General features: G+C 34.9%; 3 protein-coding genes across 4 annotated transcripts; 1 reads left to right on the top strand and 2 right to left on the bottom strand.

Moving 5' to 3' along the window:
- Positions 1–289: 289 nt before the first annotated feature.
- On the bottom strand, positions 290–8,673 carry LOC120332081 (DET1 homolog). Its single transcript, XM_039399284.2, has 11 exons — positions 8,369–8,673; positions 7,950–8,152; positions 7,167–7,350; positions 6,212–6,415; positions 4,968–5,067; positions 4,418–4,572; positions 3,895–4,033; positions 3,005–3,173; positions 2,552–2,651; positions 1,897–2,088; positions 290–691 (listed from the first exon to the last, which is right to left on the bottom strand). Exons 1-11 carry the CDS (start codon positions 8,473–8,475, stop codon positions 493–495), a joined length of 1,752 nt encoding a protein of 583 aa, XP_039255218.2. The 5' UTR covers positions 8,476–8,673; the 3' UTR covers positions 290–492.
- Positions 8,674–9,123: 450 nt separating this feature from the next.
- LOC120332082 (charged multivesicular body protein 1a-like) lies at positions 9,124–12,334 on the top strand. Its single transcript, XM_039399285.2, has 7 exons — positions 9,124–10,121; positions 10,189–10,286; positions 10,689–10,744; positions 10,979–11,069; positions 11,144–11,272; positions 11,379–11,572; positions 11,879–12,334. The coding sequence occupies exons 1-7, from the start codon at positions 10,088–10,090 to the stop codon at positions 11,898–11,900; spliced, it is 624 nt and encodes a 207-aa protein (XP_039255219.1). The 5' UTR covers positions 9,124–10,087; the 3' UTR covers positions 11,901–12,334.
- On the bottom strand, positions 12,271–19,140 carry LOC120332080 (uncharacterized). 2 transcript variants are annotated; one of them, XM_039399282.2, is made up of 2 exons: positions 19,054–19,070; positions 12,271–17,194 (listed from the first exon to the last, which is right to left on the bottom strand). In XM_039399282.2, exon 2 carries the CDS (start codon positions 17,170–17,172, stop codon positions 12,622–12,624), a length of 4,551 nt encoding a protein of 1,516 aa, XP_039255216.2. In that variant the 5' UTR covers positions 17,173–17,194; positions 19,054–19,070; the 3' UTR covers positions 12,271–12,621. The 2 variants fall into 2 exon arrangements, 1 of the variants encoding a protein (XP_039255216.2); XR_005568046.2 differs by lacking the exon at positions 12,271–17,194 and adding an exon at positions 17,647–18,989 and having other exon boundaries at positions 19,054–19,140.
- Positions 19,141–21,651: the final 2,511 nt, after the last annotated feature.

Here is a 21,651-nt window from a genome sequence, read left to right on the forward strand (position 1 = left end):
GTGAACATGTGCCGATACATTTCTTAGACTGACAGGAATTCAGCTCTCATAGCCCAAGATCAAAAGGAAATTGTCGAATGTTCTATGTCCTAAATTGTTTTGACGAGCAGGTGAGTAGCAACTATTAGTTAAACCATGTCGCTGATGCCAACAAACAGTCAGAGCTACACGCACAGATTCAAATAAATGTTCTCTAATACAACAAGAAGCAAATCTTGCAGTGTGAGGAATCGTTGCCAAGTAATCCACTAATGGTAATCTCGTATTTGACCGACAGACACACAATGCAGAAATTCCTGATTTTATTACCAACAATATAAAAATACATTACAAGAATGATTTATAAAGACACTATAGGTCCCACCAACTAGTCCAAAAGAATTTTGCTAGTAACTGACTAATGTTTAGAAACATTGAGTGTAACTGCACAATTCTTAGAAACGTTTATATGAATTACTGAAAAATAAACAATAATGCTTTAAAACTTTCAAATCATCCATCTGCACCCCTTGCATGTCGGAAATGAAAATTAACTACATAATCGGTACTCGTTCTCTGCACTGAAATTGCAAAAGGTTCGAATGGATGAAAAGTGAAAGCTACTAATCTTCTTGATGACGTGGCGGGATGAGATCCTCCTTTACCTGCATAAATGCGGAACTTCAGTATTCCCGAATCTCGAGCGTAAAACCTGTTCAAAAATAAATTGTTCTAATAAAAAACTACTAGCGCTAAATTCCTGAACAATCAAAGTAATGCCAAATTTTATAAAAAATTGGAATGGAATGTGAAATGTCAGTGTTGGGAGTTAATGGTGATACACATCAATGAGTATGTAATCTTTCAAAGTGACTCTATTTATCTAAATCAGGGGTATGCAACTGGTGGCTGCTGGCCCGCCAAGCCATTCAGTGTGGCTCTTGTCAACACTCAGATTTTTCCTCATCTAGCATAAAATCCTAATCCGACAAATTATTCTCGAAAAGACAATGCCCAAAATACAAAATATTATTTTGCTCTTGTTGCTGCATTATATCTTATTCCGTTTTTCCCGTAAGGTTAGGCGATAGCCGCATTATCTTTTCTTGCCTTTCCTACATTGCTAAGGTTGTCGTTTTGTACATGAGAAAACACATTTTTTTGTATGGCACAGATAGATAGATATCTGACATTGGTTATACGGCCCACCGACAAAAAATGTTACACACCCCTGATCCAAACTAAATGACTCAGATAACCTCCAAAGAGATTTGAACTGAGATAATATTGAAATCATAAAAAAAACGTGGATGAAGATTCACCATGTTGAGTATGTATTGAAAGAATTGAAAATTCATTATGTGTTGTGTTGATTCCAAGCTAAATGTTACCAATATATGATTAAATTAAGTTTGATCATCAAAAGGGGGTTTTACAGGGAGATGGGAGGTATAGGCCTCATAAGTGTGATTCGTATTTATCTATTTCGCTGTTGCTTATCAAACATGCTATGACTCCGACTGGACTGTTCACTCAAAACAGCAGCAACTCTGTTTGTTTTTTGACTCATGATTACAGTGACTCAACTGACCTCAGGACTCTGACTTGACTCCAGGCTTAAAACCCATTATGGACTAACATCATCACTTGATCAAAGTCAAAATCATATTGAAAATTTTTGTATTCCCCCTATTTGGCAAACAAATGTTCCATTGAATATACAGAACATTCAGGAAGTCTTGTTATATTCGACAATTGGCTTTGAAGGCAGTTGTCAATTTTATTTTTATATATATTTTTACTTTGTTTAATATACCTTTATATGCCCATTATTAGTTGCACAAAGAATTTTATAGTTTTTTTTTCAACTTATGAAGACAGTGTAAATCTGAATAAAATTGACAATCAATTTCAAACCTTATGGGATGATCTCCACAGCTTTTAGGACGTTCGAGTGATGATATCCATTTGTCATCATAACTAAACAAAGAAAGGTCCAAATACGGACTACAATTATGTGACTGCGCTGGTACTGGTAGTTGTGCAAGAAGTCTTTTGATTGCTTCTGTATGACCACCATATTTTGCATTTATGATTGTTTCTTTGAATCTGAAAAGAAATACAAAAACAAAAATAATTTATTTTTTCAAACTCTTTCCAGTTCTTGTTTATGATGATAAGATGTGATCTACATATTTATGCCAGGGGTGAAGAAAGCCAAAAAGAGGGCTTAACCATATATGGCGAACCATGGCCTGTCGTCCAGTTGCCTGTCCATGTCGGGTACCACATTAGTTAGCGAGTTATTTATTTGTGATGCATGGACTTGATAGTGGAGAAAGTCGTAATGAACTAGTGGTCACGTAAACTCCTCTCACGGCAAAAGTCGTAATAAACCAGTGTTTACGTAAACCCCCCTTGCGGCGGCGAGGAGTCCAGCAATCCCCTTGCACAGAATTATCTTCACATGATGCTCTGGAGAATTACTATGATAGTATAAACTTTAGCAGGCTCTGTAAATTACGGTACTCAATTTGTAGAATGTTCAAAAATCAAAAAATATTGATATTACCTCTTTTGTATTTTGAGTGTGTGTACATTAGCTGCGGCTGCTGCTTGTTGTTGCCAAGCACCGCCTGGTTGTCCAGGGTTACCAGTGTCTGCTGGAGATCCTGTCCACACAAACAATAAATATATATATTAAACCACTCCTACTGCTTACCCACATGGTATAGCTATAACGATAAAAAAGAAACGAGAATATCGGTCAGAGACCGAAGACTTATGGATTGAAAGTTAGGGAATCCCCCAAAACAGCGCTCTTACTCCATAGTGACACCTTGTGTCCCATCACTAATTAATTAATAACTCGCTAATTATACAACATAATTCGCCCAAAATCAATAGGCTTCTGGTCCGAGATATGATGAATGCACATGCAAAATTTGGAGCAGATTCAATCTCGCTTTCGTGAGATATCGCGTGCATCTAACAGACAGACAGATTAAAATCGATAAGTAATTACCTGGAGGCCTGAATAAATCAGGATGACGTTCAAAGATGGATAAAAGATCACATGACGTATTTTCGTATACTGCAAGTACCTTGGCATCGGGTATATCATATGTAACAAAAAATGATGGCTGAGCTCCAGGTTCTTGTACTCGTGAACTCACAACATCTTCACTTGCATACTATATATAAAATAAAACAAGATAAGCCACACTCAAATATATGGATATGAAGGTCAAAACGAAGTAGCATCAGATCTTTTACGGTACTGGTAGGCTGACCATGGGATCGCTGAAATTCATTTTAAATTTTGATGACATCTTCGTACACAAAAAACAAATTTTACAGAGCCCACAGAAATTTTTAAAATAAATAAAAGTAAGTAATAGCCTTCTAGCGAGAAAAACAATGTTTAACCACAGATAATTTCAAAGTTAATGAGATTATAATTTTAGGATTTATTAAAATTTTCAATATTGTAAAATAAAAAAAGAAATACATATCCCCTGGGCCCCCTTTTTTTGATAAATTTCGGATATTTGGATCGGATATTTGAGTACCCTCTGAAAACATTTTCAGATGATTTGTTAAATTGGAATAAACTTTTTGTAATGAAAAAGGTTTTCAGATAATTTTAATATTTCTAAATACATGATGATCGCTATTGAATGGGTACAAAATTTACCTATGGAGTTTAGCATTTACGATATATTACAGCACATTAGAATACTATTGAGAAGCACATCCAGAATAGAAATTCTGAATTAAAAAGATATGGAGAAATAGTCAGCACAATTTTACCCAAAACTCTTAAAATAAAAATGATAATTCAGTCAAGACAACATATTTATTTCAACTTTCATTTAAATATCATTTTGTAAATTGTCAATATCTAATAATCACCTTAATTAAAAGATGGTTCTCATCCAGCAACTGCATTTTCCACATCCTGAGAGAACATAAAAATTCAAAATGTTGATGAAAACGGCGAACATGTTCTCTCCCTTGCTTTTCTGCTTGCTTGTATAAATGCACAAGAATCCTTGAGTAAATGGTCGAAAATTAGAAAATGTTGGAAAAATCTGATTTCATATCCACGTTATATTTAACTAATTGAGTCAGGCAGTAGTTTATTTTTACACACGCTGAAAATACACATTGACATGCAGAATAAAGAAAGATAATTGAGTAACCTGTAACCTTTATTTTAAACCAGTAATAGACATTGTGCAGCGTCACCTATGAGGAGGTCTAACATTGAATTATACTAAGGAAAAAAAGTCAAACATAAAATACTAAAAGACGGAAGAGACCCGATATCCGAGTGTCGCTCGTTACAATGGGAGAGAACAACTCCAGATACGACAGGCAGGGAAACCATGGCAACCACAGTTTATTTGAATCTTAAAACCATTTTTCTCCCTACCTGTGCTTTAATGAATTGATGGGTTTCTCAGCATAAGGCATTCTTAATGCTTCTTCTGCTGCTGGATCTCGCAAGTTTGATAAAACAAACTGATCATCATCGAAGCAAAATCGTCCAATTGTATTTGTTTCTATCAACTCACCATCATTTGTTACCTGTGCAATCATTTAATATTGAAAATGCTATATATTATTGCACTAAATATCACAAAAAATATACGCTGTTTATAAAGTAACTTATATTTTTTTTTCAGTTTCACAATAGAACTGTTAATTCACAAAATAAACCTTAATTCAAGATTGTACTGTGACATAATTATAACTTTTATTTGAGTGGTTCGAGACATTTTATTTCAATACATAAAATTCATCTTCATTCAGTGCCTAGGAATCCACAAACACAAATTACATTCATTTCAATTACATTCAAAAATTTACACTTGAAAAACTATTCCACTTTCCGCTGTGACATAAGTACACCGTATCATTCACTAATAAGCCTGACAATACAATATATTTAAAAAGTTCTATTACTGCAATTGTATAGTTACCTGAAATATGTATATAGTCTGATGTTGAACTGAAAGTATAGCAAGAGTGTTTCGATACAGATAAAGTCCTTGGTTGTGAGAAGGAAATATTTTGTCACAGCTGTTACAAATATTAACAAAGAACTGTTAAAATCTTGTAAACACAGAAAAAATTCGACAATGTGGTACATCGTGCTAACCCTCAGGAATACCCTGATTACCCTTTCAGACTCGAACCCAGTTGGGGATTATTATGTACAAAAAGATTGATGGACTCCTTGTGGCCTAGGGTAGTTTATGTAACCGCTGGTCAGTTACAACTTCCTCCACCATCAAGACCATGCATCTGAAAACAAACAACTGGCTAACCTTCCCACACCTGACGAGAGGCCGTGGTTCGCGATATGATTAAGTCATCTTATCATCTTCCCTCTCCCCCAGGATAAATATGTAAATTTCTTATCCTAAGGTGATGGCATTAGAGCATTGGACCGAGTCATGTTGACATTCAAGGACAAAGATTTCTGATTGAACCCCCATGCCTCACATGGCGTATAATCAATCATGTGGGCTATGCCAAGGACAGGAGATTTCTGCCCTTTCATAAGTAATGGCTGTTTATCTAGCTCCTTTTTTTGCAGTGGATGTGTAAAAATATTACATGCATATAAGTCTTCAATGGTTAGATATGAGTGAATCAAATAAAATAAAACAGCAACAGTGAAAGCCATAATCTATGTTATCACATTTCATGATCAAAGTTGATATGAAATATTTTAGTCCAAGGGTGGGCAACATACGTTCCGTGGGCCGGCCCACAACGAGATTTTGACCGGCCCGCTGACTGTACATCAGTACATTATGATATTACATTATTACACTTTTAGTACATTATGATAAATTTATTATGTGTTTTTTGGTCTCTATTTTTTGTAAATTTCAACTTCACTTTAAACGCGATTTATAATTTTCTTCCTTGCATCAGCAAATAAATATGTGATTAAGATATTGCACACTATTCCTGTAATAATCCGGACCACCGAGGACTTCATTTTCCCACATCTGGCCCGCCGGCTAGCAAAGTTGCCCACCCTTGTTTCAGTCTGTGAGTCATGAGAAAACACTAGAAATTGAATGCCATACGTTTTTTCTTTCAATGTGGGATAATCTATGAATGCCTTATTCAAAGTTAAACACATGAAGCTTGGGTATACATGAATGAATCCAATTTACAGAAATGAATAATAACAATATCTTCAACATACTTGAATTCTCGACTGAAGCATAAAACTCCAGTCTTTATGTTTACTACATGCAGAGTATAATTTTCCAGTGGTGAACGTGGGTTAGGACTAATACTCTCATTGTTTGTATAAATATCTGAAAAGGCTGGTCTTGGCTCCTGTCTTGTGTGACATGCGGCAGATACAATAACGTAACGAGAATCTTCCGTAAACAAACTGCATTCTCTGAATATTAATTCAAGTGATTACAAAAATTTAATAATGAGCAACAGCTTGAATACAAAATATTGTATTGGGATTCCCCGCCGAAAGCCCTTGGCCCACAAGTGGGCCCCAGCGTGGTTGGCGGGGGCAACAATGCTAGGCGCAAAACTGATTTTATCTTTTCCCTTCACAAAAAAACGCTAGGTTATTTCACAGGGTGTTTTCACTTTGTTGAGAATGAATTGTTTGAATATAATGGGATTTGGAATACACTAATCAAAATAATACTATACATACCACTGGAATGATGAACAATGGGCCATGAGTGCTAAAAGCCTGAAAAGGTTGGAAACCACTGAACTATAGACTTTTGAAACTATCATATATACGTCAGTTACTATCATATATATATATATAGCCTAAATAAATAATATTCATTAAAAATTGCAAACAAGTGCTTTGTTATAACTCCAACATGATTCCAATAAAAGAACTTTTTTTATTCGAGAAAATGTCACATTGCTAGCAAAATTCATGAAACAAAGATGAATTAAATAAGACAATCTATATTTCAGTTTAAGCCCATTTCAAAATTAGTAGGTTTCTTCTCATTGACTTTGCCCTGAATATCGGAAAAGTAAGTCATTAAATTATTCTATCCAAATTTATCCATTGTATTGATATCAAATTTGTCCAATCAAATCTGAATATGGCATTTGAAAACCGTAAAAAATGTATGATGAAATAAACTGTATACAAATAATAAACATACCTATTTAAATGTTGACCTTCTGTTGCCACGGGTACTAAATGTTTTCGCTTGAAAAACGTTGCAAATAATTGCTCTTTCACTCTGTCATAAAAAGCTTTTATTGCTGGATTTTGTAAACGACTTGATTTTTCATGCATGACATCACTGGATACTGATGAAAGAAGATTTTCTGCAGCATCACAGCCTGAAAACCATGAAAAGAATAGGATTTACATATTTATCCTGAGAGAGAGGAAAGGTGGCTCAATCTATGGCGAGTCAGATCCTCATGTCGAATATGAGATTAGTTAGCCAGGTATTTGTTTCAGATGGATGAATCTGAATAAATTATTCAATTATAGAGATAAGTTTCTTTTGTGTGTTAATATATTCCAAATAAACACAGAAAAGGGTTATTCAATTACAAAACTACCCACTAAAAACCAAAAATAGCGCATCAAAGTATAGCTACAATCGCTCAAAATGACATCAGCGCCGACGATGACCCCCTTACTAATGCCAACGATCTCATATTGGGATTGTTAGGGTGAGAAAACAAGTGAAATAGCTTGCTCGACTTCGGGTAATCTTCTGCACATTTTGGACAACCATTCGTATACATCGTGGTGAAGTAATTTTTTGATGACGTAGTCATGTGGGGGTTAGAAATGACTGTTACGCCATGCCCACTAGAAGTTATGAAACTGCACGAGACCCAAAAAAGTTAGCATTGGTTTGATGCCCAATATTTTATAATTCAATTTACATTTATAGAACCAATAGGTAATTTAATATATTTACAACCTTTGAATTCAAATATTTCCACTGATGTTTGATCAGCTGAAAATGCAAGAAAATGTCGTCCATCTGGTGAAAACTTTCTTAGAAAACATGGTGGCTTCTCAACATTTACTACAGTAAAATTTGGAAATATGTTTTTGTAAAAATCTCTCGTCACATGCCATGGAGTTCCAGGCTTTAACTTGTGTATTTCACGTTGCTGGATTCTGGAATTTTTAAATACAGTTTGTATTAAGATAGTATTTTCAGATTTTGGGCTTTCAAATAGTTCAAAACACACTGATGCAATATTTTCAATATGTACAATATTTTAATTCTGAATTGAACTTCATAAAATATATTACTTAACAGTGCAAGTAATTCAATGTAATATAACTTGTAGATAAGTGTGATGAACACAAAGTAACTCAAAGAGTCCCTACCTGTGAAAAACATTCTGATTTCTTATTCGTCGGCGAATAATATCTAATTTCCGTTCATCGCCATCTACTTTTCTCCTCTTTCTGTCAGACACATCTGGAACCTGCATATCAAACCTCCTTGGGGCGGTGCAGAGAACTCCAACGGGAAGTGCAAAGTGTAAAAAACGCTTTTCCCCTTCGGGAATTTCCCTTTTTGAAATGAGTCAGAATCACGCATTCGTTACGTTATCTCGTGATACAGTGCGTACCGTGGCTACGTCACTACGTTCGAGTTGATTTTCTTGTCCGGCCGACACTCGACCGTGTCTGGTCGGTTCTGTCGTGTTAAGTTAATATTGCAGATGAACAGTTGTGGGTCATGGGATGCTTTCCGAGTAAATGGACAGATATAGAAGAGTGTTGCTTTGTTCATGGTGATATACCAATTAAAATACAACACAAAGGCAGAATGTCCGTCGCACAAATGGATTATGAAATCAGAAGTAAAAGAAACGCAGTTCAACCATATTCTTGTAGTCAACAACCCAGAAGAATGAGCATTGATATATCAGATTTGGGTCGATTTAAAGCTACGAGCGAAAGAGCATCTTCCAGTGTATCAGATGATATATTGCCAAACTTAAAAAAGATGAATAATAGAAGAGTGAGCATAGCTAGTGAAGAGTCTACAGAAAGATATGAGTTTGATACAAATTCAATTCCTGACATTAAATTATCTGATGCGCCTATTGTGAAATTGAAAAGTATTCTCAAAAATTGATTGAACATTAAAAATCTATTATGCCATTAAAAACATAGGAATTCCTATAGAAAAATTAATGCAGAGGCGCATTGGTACCGATAAATGTCTAATTATTCACCTATAATACAGTAATATTTCACTTATCCCAACCCTGAACCAGTTTATATTATCATACTGTCATATGCACTTTATCAAGAAGTATATTTTTGAAATCAACTTTTTAACCAATACCGTTTTTCTGCCAAAGTACCATACAACTCTAGTGAATAGCATGAGTTAAAATAGTAGAATTTTCATATATTCTCAAAATGTTTTTGTGGTGCTACCTTATCTAACTGTCTGAACTCATAATAATATCATATATCCCTTCGATTATGTTTTACGAACAATGGCACGCTAAATTAACAAGTATTGAATCAAGCTTTAACTTGAAATTTCAAACAGTGTAGCTCAGTTTGTGTTGCAAACATTGGATTTGATTACTTATTTTGTTATAATTGTGCATTTGTTTTGAACAGCAGTTGGGTTTCAGTGCATGTTTAGAGTAATTTAGAGGTTGGAAACTTTGTTTTTATGTTACAATTCCCAACTGAGTGAGCTGCTTCTGTGCTTTGGCAGATTCCTTTCTTATAGTAGTTTGTTGAGTTTGAGAAGCAAGAGTCTTTATAATTAGGCAATATTGTTTTAATAGCATAGTCAGGCGACGATTTTTAAAGATGAAAATATTACAATAGAAAGTGGACAAATTGAGAAAAGATTTATCAAAAATTGGCTATTTATTTATTGAAGGTGTTCTGTGTCAATATTATAAGGGTTATTTAACTCACGGCTAGTAGTACATCTAGTAATGTCAATGTTGAAAATTCTGTATATCTGTGACTGCTTCATCTATCACTGTTAATTCATGGAATCCCAATATTTTATAATAGATTCTTAATATATATCATACTATTTCTATATTAGTGATTGATATCACCATGTTTGGATTTGGGAAAAAGCAATCCTTGGATGGTAAGTAAAGTCAATTTGGTAATATGACTTGAAACTGTGAGATCACTACAATAAACTAATTTTACAGACTCAATATTTCAACTTCGATTTACTGCGAAGCAATTGGAAAAATCAGCAAGCAAATGTGAAAAAGCTCAAAATGTTGAAAAAAGGAAAGTCATAAAGGTGGAATTTAATTTTGATTGTAAAACATAAAATTCAAGCCCTCAAAGAGTAGAGTGTCTACTGAAATGTATAGAGCTGCCAAGGGGTTTCAAACCTTTCTCCTTTACCCTGTTTTGGAACCCTTTCCTCCCCACCCATGCATAAAAACTATATCTCTAATGGATCTCTAGCTAGTGTTATGCACAAGTCACTCTCCCACTTACCGGTAAGTATTTTTTAATGTGTGAATAAATATGTATTATAGTAATAATGAGGACTGTTGGTAATACTACAGCAAATAAAAAGTTGAAACTTCATATATATTTCATGTAGAATTGAAAAGCTAATTGTGATTATGCAGGATGTGGCTGTTCAGAAATTGTTTCTTTTTGAAATCACAGTGCGAACATTCATTTTCCACAGGCAATCAGTGAAAAAAGATTAGATTTTGCACGTCTGTATGCAGAGAATGCAATAAGGTAATATACATTCTATTCAATTTAAAATTATGTCATTTCCCATTAGTTGTTCTGTTACAAACCGCTAGTTATGACCGCTGGTTAATTTTTGATACTAAAATATTGCAATTCATAAACAGTGAGTTGGTACATACGTTGGCGCAGGAAGTTTAATAATATTGAATAGCCGAGCTACTTGCAAGCTTTGTCACAAAATGCATTTCCTTATTTTATTAGCCTTCTATTTCATTCCAGAAAGAAAAATGAAAGTTTAAATTACCTTAGACTTGCATCAAGGCTAGATGCTGTACAATCAAGAATTAAAACAGCTCAATCAATGAATCAAGTAAGTATCGAAATGGACGTAAGATGTGCATTGGAAGTTTCATTTGATCACTGATAAACATAATTATTATTTAGATAACAAAACAAATGACGGGAGTTGTAGCTGGGCTTGACAAAGCTATGAAGTCTATGAATTTAGAACAGATATCACAAATTATGGAGAAATTTGAATCACAGTTTGAAGATTTGGATGTTCACTCAAAGGTGATTTAATTTTGTTTTCTTTTGAAATCATTCCAGATGGTTTTTCATCTACTGAAATATCTGCGAATTTTGACCGACTAATATAATATATTGACTAATTTGCCAGGTTTTGGAAGATTCAATGGGATCCGCAACAACAGTCTCAACGCCACAATCACAAGTAGATGCATTAATACAACAAGTTGCCGATGAAAATGGCTTGGAAATGATATCTCAGGTCGATCAAGCTCCCATTGGTGAAGGCTCCCTCAGCTCGCAAGCACAGGCTTCAACTTCTGCTGATGCAGATTTAGAAAGAAGGTACGTTTTTCAAGATACTGATATCGCGGGAAATTGCCAGATTTCAAAGGTCTTTCAGAAGTTCTTTCAAAGACTATGACCAGGAACTAGGACATGGTTGCTAAATGATAGGGATAAATCTGTATGAAAAATGATCATCTTTGATGTGTTCAGGTTTGGTATCTCAGTATACAAGGCACAATACCAACAACCATAAGTGGGTGCACCTGTAAAATGCAGTCTGTATAATTACAGCTAGCTTAGACTGAATGTGTAAAATCGGTGATGCAAACAATATTTAATTAACACAAACTTTTCTTTTTGCAGATTACGGGCGATGAGAAACTAAAAATATGACAACAATAATTTTACTGTTTCATTTGTACAACTACAAGAATTGGCTGTGATTCCGTCCATGTAAGATGAACTGCTGGCCGATATTTATAGGAAATATATGACTAATTGCGTATGTATCCCGTAGCTCCAATCATGGCGCTCTTCTGCAACCTAAATTCTTCCCATTTCTATCAACTAGAAGTAATGAGTGACTCTGTAATTACTGTGGAGTGGATGGCTGTTCGTGCTTTTTACCCTGATATTAGCATCCACGAGGTGGCTAAGAGAGTGTCAATTGAAGGCAAATACGACCCCTGTCATTACCTAGAGAAATTTCCCAGTATGCCAATATGCACTTTTGCTACTAATTTACTGCACATGTGTTTTATGTATAGTCCTGGGCCACGAGGCCACATTTATAAATAAACTTGTACGTATTTAGTAGAATTCTGTATTAAAATAAAAGTAACAATATAGAAAGGGAAATATGATCGTACATATTTAAAGAAAGTGAGAAGGGATCTACTATCAGTCAATTATCAAATGAAATTGCTTGGATGTGATATGACTATTAATAAAGTATTCATTAATACCGCACACAATTGGGTATGAAAGTCTGTCTCTGCGCAAGTGGTTCTGCAAGCTGAGTTTTGCAGCTTCCTTTTGATAGATGTAACCAATGACTATATCGTTATTATGTCACAGTGATAGGAGATATAGTGTGAATAACATGTTTACACATTACTTGATTCATCACTCTCAAGCATATCAGTGTCTTCCTCACTTTCCTGACTTGTATCATCGGTTTCAGCACTTTCGAATAAAGACAAGAGATGATTCAAACGATCTTCTACTTCCGATGATGTTCGCTTTATCTCTTTAGCAATACTTTCAATCATGTTATTGCTTGTGCTCTGTTTCTGGTAAGATGTTATAAGGATTTCATCCATTTCTCTTGTCCAAGGAACTGGTGTAACAGTTTTTGTTTTACCTCCATATTTGGATGCTGCCTGGATGGTTTCTTTGGGGTTTTCTGATGATTTTTCTTTAGAACTTCCCCCGTGGCAACCTGTCTTAGACTCCTTGGTGTTCTTTTCTACTTCTAAAACATTAGAAACAGGTATTCGATCTCCCATTTGTTGTTGACCCTCAGAAGCAGATTCTACTTTGCTTGCTCCACTCTCTGCTGCATTTTCTTCTTGTATGTGAAGTGCAGTTTTGCCAGTAGGTGTTTTAGGGACTGAGAGAATATCAGTATGTGATGATTTTAAAGGTGATAGAGGTGAATGACTAAATGTGTTCGATCTCGTATTGTCCAATCTCATTCCAGTGGGCGTGTGAGGCCTCAATAGGACATCCCCTTTCTGACATCCTTCTGTAATACGCTTGAAAGGACTACTAGAGAGAGCATCTTCGCTGATAACTGTTATGTCAGGAGGAACAGAGCTTGGAGGTGGTTTATCATCTGCTGGTTTGCAAGCTTCATCTTCCTGCATGTCTTCAGTCATAGCTTCCTCACTTTCATAATCAGTGTTAAATAAATCTTCTTCATCATCTGCATCTGCGCTTGTAATATCCGGAAAGATATTCTCCTTGTTTTCTGATAAAGCTGCAACTTTTGATGGTGATTTCTCATTTTCAGTAGGACTAAGAGACAATCTTCTTTTCTTTGGCTTTTTCAAGTTACTTTCAACAGGCGGTGCGTTATCTGGTACTGATAACAATGTTACATTTTCGAATTGGTTTATTGTTGGATCTTTTAGCAGCTCTTCTGTCAGATCAACCTCTTCAAAATCTTCATCGTAATAAATTTTTGGAGGATGGCTGTCGTTGAAGAAAGTGATAAATTCGTCTTGTAAATATGGATAACCTTTTAAAAGGCCTAATATAGATTGCATCATTTCTTCTTCCCTATACAGCGCTGTTCCTGCAACAGTATGAAATACATTCAAAATTTTTTCCATTGTATCTTGATCATCACTAAATTGAATCTCCAATTGTCTTAAGAATTTTCTAGCTCTTGAATATACTTGTTGTTCGGCACCCATTCCACATTCCTGTGCTTGCTCAGGCATTAAAAATGGAGCAAATCCCTGTATAAGATCTGGCCAATCTTGCAGTAAATTGGAAATTTCAATGTATAAGTCTATTGGTGAGCGCGTACCGTCGCTGAATTTAATCAATGTCTCTGTGAAACTTTTGAATATATCAGGGTGGTCTTTGAGAGCTACTTGCACTCTTTCATGAAATCCAGCTGCAAAGATTCTCTCTTTTTCCATTCTACAGGGATCTAGTTGAACTATGCTATCTTCCTCCAAGGTTCGTATTGTTTTAGCAGTTGATCTTAGTCGTCTCAAATCCCTTGAGCTTCCTTTGTATTTTTTACCTGGAAATTTCGGATGAACTTTACGAAGATATCCACCTACGGGTAGAGAACTGAACCCATTACTAGTTTTCGCAATCTTCATTCTCACTGGTTTTGATTGTTCTTCTTCAACTTGATTGTCATAAACCTCATCATGCTCTGAAATATCATCATCGTCTCCGCTTTCGGCCGTAGCAACGGCATTTTCTTCAGTTTCGGAATCTTTTTCATCTTCTTCTTCAGATGATGAAGCAGTCTGTGGTTCACAAACAGACATTGCTTCCATAGATTTGCCTCTTGATACAGATTTAATTTGAAAATTTGATGAAGGATTTGTTGGGTCGTTGGATTGTGATATTCCTGGTTTAGAAGATTCCTCATTGGAACAACTTTTATCAGATTCTAATTTCTCATCTTTATCAATTACTGCAGTCGAGATAGACTTGGTTACAACAACTGTTGGTTTTTCATTCAAAGCGATTTGTATATTTTCAGAAACATCCGGAATGAAGGTTCCTATTTGGTGTGGGTTAATGTTATTATCAGAAGCAAGCCCTTCAATATTAACTTTTTTAGAGGTGGGTACACATTCTTCAACTGCATTAGACTCTAGTGTGGCCTGAGGTAAATCAACCATGTCAACCACATCACTATTCCCTTTATTACCAGTAACAGAAGACATGTTAGTCAAAACTGAGTTTGAAACAGTATCTTTCACATTTACATTGCTTATTTCTTGTGAAATTGCTATACCAGTATCCGTTGGCTTTGGCAATATTTTTCTTGGAGAAGTACTAATCTTGGTTTGTGAACTATTTATCTTAGTAATTTGTGGATCGACTGGTATGTAAGGAACCATAATCGCCCTAATAGGAGATGGTGTAACCTGGCATTGTGTATTAAGAGAGAGATGAGCAGGAATTTGCTTCAACGTTGATGCTTGATCTCTAGATGAGCTTTTAGATTTTGCATGGGGAGTAGAATGTTTAACGCCTGGGCCAAAATCACTAGCTTCACTATAGGAATATTCTGAACTTGAGTCTTCCGGTGGAAGCATAGGTTTTAGAGCAATCAACCAATTTGGAAGTACGCCCTTCATATCGATAGGTTTTTTAACAGTGTCTTTGTTTATGAATTTGACATCTTTTTTCGGTTGAGGCAGTATGCTACAGCTGTGAAATTTCCTTATAGGATTAAAGTTGTCTCTCTGATTTCGACAATATATAACATTTTTCACTCTTGATCGAAGTTGTTTTTCAGATTTTGTTGGCAGCATATGCTCACTTATAAGTTCATACATACTGGGCAGATCCGCCATTTCAGCCATACCCATAGCTAGTAAACAATCTTCAGATTTTCGGAAGTGCAATTTTTGAGTTAAGCATTTGTCTGAAGGAGCAGAGAATGGTAAAAGTTCTTTATACATAAATACAGTGCTGTTGCCTAGGACTTCTGCAACTGCCATGGGAATTGAAACAAGGCCTTTTACTCGTTCCATTCTAAGTAATCTCACACTTGGTTCAGACAAAGGAATATTTGTTTTTATCAGTTCTATGGCATCAGGTAGAATCCACGGCATTACTGCTGAAGATGAAATATTCAGTTTGTCTATTTGAGATTTACCAATATCCACAAGTTCTTTTAAGAGACCTTCAGCTTCTTCCACATATTCCTTCAAATCTGGTTTGTTTCTACATAAAATGCTACTCTGTACAAGTAATTGTACATGTTGGCAGAGCTGTTGCTGTAATAATTCTGCTTGTCCTTTAGATATTTCAAATACTGGTAAATATGGTTCAGTTTTTGCTGGCTGGATATTCTGTTCATCTCTGGAAGATTGTGTAGAGTCATTCAGTTTTGGTGATGTAGGAAAGGTTACAGGAGGCCGATCATCATTATGCATATTTTCAACCTCATCTAATAGACCATCCAATTCTTTTTTTGAAACTCTGACTAAAAAATCATCCCTCAAATCTTCGTGATCCGGTTCTTCAATTTCATGTGGAAATTCAAAATCTGGATCCACATCTGGGTCATCCTCATCCTCAGTTCCTTGCGTATTACCCCCATTTGTGTCTTTCATTAAATCGGCGAGCCATTTCTGCCAATCGTAGTCACCAATGTTCATATCATACATGTCTGCTGTTACATCTGGAGGATCGAAAGCCGCTTCTAAAACATCCAAACTTGTAGACTGAAGAGAATGTTTTGATCTCGTACGTGTACTTATAAGATCTTTGTCCGAAGCTACATCTAAGCCACATTCTTCCATATTAACAATATTTTCGGGGTTGGTGAAAACACATTCTTCATCTATATTTTTTGGGGGAAGATTGTCCAATTCTGATTTTTTGTCTATTGTTTCTGAAAAAGATTGATCCATAGTATCACTGCAAATTGATTCTTCTGGCCGATATTCTTCATCTTCATCATCTTCTGGTAAAGGTAACTCACTGAATTTGGGAAGACCATCGCCAGAAGTATTTGCAAGTGTTGGTGGAACCCACGGTGGTTTAAACGGACTATTTCGCATAACCTCCTTCAATTTAGATCTAGTCATTGCCATTGAAACGTCTGTTATATCGCTTTCCTCATCTGAAGATTCCTCTTCCACAAGATTGGCTTTGACTAATTTTTTGAAGTCTTTATCTTTCAATAAGCCGATAAGAAAACTGTCTGCATTTTGTTTTGCTATGCCATGTTTTTCCAATGTGGCTTTAAGCTTCTCATTAAATGAATAGTTTTGACTGACAGCTATGTCAATTATATTTGGACCAGATCCATCAGTTTCTTTAATGTGTTGTTCACTGCTTTCATTGTTGTCAATGTTACATGTGTCTTCTTCACCGTCATGTTTTGATTCTCCATCTGGCACATTGGATTCACATTGTAAAGAGGATGTACCTGCCTGGTCATCCATTTAAGTGATAAAAAATATGTTTCTGTAAAAATAAACGGCAGGGATTATGTCAGATAAGAGCGTAATGAGGATTTGAAGTTATGAAGCATGAACTAGGTATCTTTTCCAAGAGCTACAAGTAATATAGGATATTTCAAGTAATGCTTATTCGATAGGTGGTATAAGAAAATTTCACCTGAAGACAGTAAAGAATGGGGTGTATAAGTCATGGTCCTTAGCCTTACTGATATCGTGTATACAACCTCACATATACAGCATGTCATCCATAATTGACATGGATGATTACATAAATCAGTAAATGTACAATACTGCATCACGGTAGTTAAGTTACATAAAAAACACATAGATGACAATTAGCAAATGAATATTTTACACTATTATTAATGAATTATGACAAAAAAAAATCTTGTCTTACATCTATCAGTACCTAGGACTGTAGGACAGAAGCATTTGTATTAGAAACATGGCATAATATTTTTTATGATTGTCGTCAAGTTTATTATTTTTTCATATATAATAAAAATTCAAGAAATGGTTAACACAGATTTACTGGGAAGACCAGGATACCAAATAAAAATTGAAGGTTTTGTCAGCACTAAAGTAGCATCATATTAATGTTCACAAAGTTCAAAATATTCTGTATTTTATATTACTGATTCTTTAATAATCAGTTTTTACTTTTTTTTATCTATAATTTTATTGTCCATTATGATGATTATGGGAGTCTACATAAATTGATTTTTCACTCAAAAAATTTTTTTTCTAATGAAACAGAACAGATATTATTGTCAATACTACAACTACTAGCAAGACATTTTTTATAGAAATACACTCAAGTATCTATACCCGAAAATGTGTTCATATGAAGAAATAGTCACTCAAACTGGAGTTTGAATAATGTATTATCACACAATATTGAATAGGTCTATTCCCTGATAATATCAAAATTTGCAAAATCAAAAGATCATTTATTGTTAAATCATTCCACTATATTAATTGCACGAGTTACATTTATCTAGACGTCAAGTGAGCTCTGAGGAAGTCCATGTCTGACAGAGAGATATTTAGGAATCTGGCCTGGCCAGTCCAAAAGGTTCCGTATGGATTAATTTTTTTTAGCAAATCATAATGTCACATGCCGGATTTGACCTCATTGGTAAATACTAGAATGGATGTTCAAGTCAAACAGCATTATTTTCACCGCATTTCATAAGTAACAGGAAGAAATTCTGAATTGGACCGCAAATTTTCACTACATATGAGCATGATTGTGTGACTAATCATGAGGATTCTAACTCGAATAATTTAAAATGCAATGTATTATAACGGATTTACAGGTAATTGGGTTTCGATCACTACTAAATGAAGCAAAAATGCACAATCTTAAAGAGACAAGATGCCTGTATTTCAGAAACTATTTGTTCACATCAGAAATTCAAAATAAACTACCAAACTCTTTCAAAAATTCCACCTATAATTGAAAACAATCACACATGAATATGATATACTATTTAATAAACTATTATCAGTACAAAGATAGAGGGTTACCAACAAATGATGTAGAACGAAAATGAAAAATTTTCTAAACCAATTGATGCAACTATGAATCACAATTTTTCAAAATACATTTTTCAAATATCTTTTTGAATACTGTATTTCAACATACATACAACAAAAAGAGAAAAGTATTAGTCCTCATAATTAACTTTGCCTTTTTTCCAAATTACGATGATTAGGACTTTTACATTCATCAAATTTTGTTCGAAATCAAAATTGTAGCATTCAACTACATCGCTATGTGGAAATTCTCAGTACATCTGTAATTAAAAAATTTGCCTTAGAATTACAAACATACAATACTACAAATATAATGTGTCTTACCGAATGAAAATTGTTTTTTTTGTGATAATATCTGGCTACTGGATCATTTTCCAGTTTTCAGGAAATCAAAACTATTGAAAAGTTCCGAAATATTCTTCTCTATCATCACTCTCAGCTAGACTTCATCTGCTCCCGTAACACTTTCAACTTCTTCACCATTTTTGAAACACATGAATGTAGGCAGAGCACTTATTTCATACATTTCAGCAAGACTGTCCGTTTCGTCCACATCCACTTTAAAAAAAAACAGCATTTCTCAATTCTCACTTATTGCAGTATTGCTGCAACTATGGGAGCCATCAATTTACACGGTCCCCACCATTCCGCAAAGAAGTCAACAACAACTAGTTTTTAACAAGCATCACTAGGTTCGTTATCGAAATCTGCTTCTGTTCGAACGGGTTTTACGGACATTTTCATAACTGATTAGTTTATTAAAAATACAGCACCTTAGGTGAACAGCTAATAAATTATACCAAAATAACAACAAATATAACCGCGCACTTTGCTCTATAGCGCCACCGACGCAATCGATCAAAGTGATTATAAACTATTACAGGGGTTCTCAAACTTTTGGTGTTGCGGAGCCCGTGAAGAGGTTGACTATTATTCACGGAGCCCTAAAATAAATTTTAAAATTGTTACTTTTCGATTAATATTATTGAATATGTTAAAAGTACTTCACTTGATTTAAATGCTAATCCTTTTTTAATAGGGTTAATACAAGTCATAAATAAATCTAAATTTCAAAGATAAATCATATATAATAAGGCTGTAAATTTGACACTTGACAAACATATTAATAAATTAGGGGTCAAATCTTTTTCCTTTTGATATTTTTGGAAGACTTAAAAGGTTGTTGCGCAATTGCATTTTGGTACAATCGCCGACTGTTTTCGTCTGCGTGAAACGTTATTTCGCAGTAGTACATATTTACGGTCATATCCGTAGTAGTATATATTTACGGTTATACCTTAAACATCTTTACGTCGGTGTTTATTCTCCCTAAATCAAAAATTTCCTCCGGCATATACGTGTATTGTTCCACAATGACGACGATAATTGCTTTTTTGTTCTCGCCGGGAATTATGAATTCGATGTGAAAAAAGTGTTAATATAATATAGTCATCAGCGACGAGATGCTAAAATTAATTAATAAAGAATCCTGCGGTGAATCCGCAACTCAAATTTCTTGATTGAAAAGCGGCATTATGTAATATTAAAACTAAAACTTAAAACGGAAGATAACACTATAAGTTTTGTTTCAGTAGACTCGCGACAGATTTAAAACATTTTTTTATACATTGCAAATGACAATATATATTTGATGATAAGTTAGGTTTTCTTTGGTTATTCATCGTAGTAACTGAAATCGAAACAGAGTCCCAATTGTGCGGAGTCAGTGTTGCAAGAAGGGCTCAAATTTGTCAAATTCACCAAATCGCTATAATCCACCAACCACACTGCCACGCAATCAGTCATGATTACGATTATGATTTGATCGGGACGGGCACAAATATCTTATCAAACTTATGGCACCGGTAGTAGGTATGTATGTTATTTTGTGGGCAATATGACTTTGTTTCTAACATCTTATGATAACAGCGTTGTCCAGGATATACAGTAGCCCACAAGAACTTCGTTCACTTAACTTTGTTCCATTGTTCTCATTTCATGTCCGCGGATTGCTGTGGTTATTTGAGAAGTAATGATTTTATATTGTGAGTGACACAACCGCAGGTTACGTTTAACAGAATTATCCCAATAAACAAGTCATTTTGAATATGCCCGCATCGGTCATAGATTGCCCAATTGTATATTGTACTTATTGAGTTTTAACGTCGACCTCGGGATTTTTGTAACGGCGATATCTTGCTTAAAAATAATCTCGAGTGCGAAGGAACAAATCAAATTTGACAAATCCCAAGATCGCAAAAATACGATTTCAATTTATTCATAGATGGCAGTTTATCACGTATTTTATGGTATTTTAGAATAGTAATCTTTTATTTAAGTAATCCTCATAGTCATCTCGAATCGAACGTGAGTAACGATGAGCACAATTAAATTATTATGACAAGACATTTTAAATGCTCGAATCAGTCATGGATTGAATAGTTTACGTAACAGAAATCTCGTTATCCACTAAAAAAGTTTTTTTACTTTAATCGCGAATAATGTTGCGCGGAAATTTCCGATTTCAATTTTGATCCCCCCTCCCTCTTAAGAATCCTGGCTGCGCTCCTGCTTATAAATAATGTAATTTTTGAATTCCGCCTCTTTGTCATATTTCGAGGATATACTGTTGCCAAATTTTATTAAAGCTGTTATTGCTTCTTTGGACAGTTACAAAATTACCCAAGTCAGTCTTTTAAATATAATCAAATAGCTCGTGGAGCCCATAGGCTTCTCTCGCGGAGCCCTGGGGCTCCGTACGGAGCACTTTGAGAACATATGAACTATTAGACTATTATAGACTATTTATAGTCACTTTGCAAACGAGGAAATCCGGAACAGAAGAGAGACATGTTCGTCATCTTATATTTCAAGACTAAAAAGTATTGATTTACCCACGACCCTATGTGATTTAACCCAGCA

This window comes from Styela clava, chromosome 6 (genome assembly GCF_964204865.1).
Source record: "Styela clava chromosome 6, kaStyClav1.hap1.2, whole genome shotgun sequence".
In the NCBI taxonomy this organism is placed as follows: Eukaryota; Metazoa; Chordata; class Ascidiacea; order Stolidobranchia; family Styelidae; genus Styela; species Styela clava.

Bases quoted from the DNA above. Each gene is read 5' to 3' on its own strand.
- LOC120332081 (XM_039399284.2), bottom strand. From the start codon at position 8,475: ATGCAGGTTCCAGATGTGTCTGACAGAAAGAGGAGAAAAGTAGATGGC. The intron at 4,573-4,967 runs GTAACTATACAA...ATGATTGCACAG, and splicing joins AGACTATATACATATTTCAG to GTAACAAATGATGGTGAGTT. The intron at 4,034-4,417 runs GTAGGGAGAAAA...CATTTACTCAAG, and splicing joins ATCAATTCATTAAAGCACAG to GATTCTTGTGCATTTATACA.
- LOC120332082 (XM_039399285.2), top strand. From the start codon at position 10,088: ATGTTTGGATTTGGGAAAAAGCAATCCTTGGATG. The intron at 11,070-11,143 runs GTAAGTATCGAA...ATTATTATTTAG, and splicing joins CAGCTCAATCAATGAATCAA to ATAACAAAACAAATGACGGG. The intron at 11,573-11,878 runs GTACGTTTTTCA...TTCTTTTTGCAG, and splicing joins GATGCAGATTTAGAAAGAAG to ATTACGGGCGATGAGAAACT.
- LOC120332080 (XM_039399282.2), bottom strand. From the start codon at position 17,172: ATGGATGACCAGGCAGGTACATCCTCTTTACAATGTGAATCCAATGTG.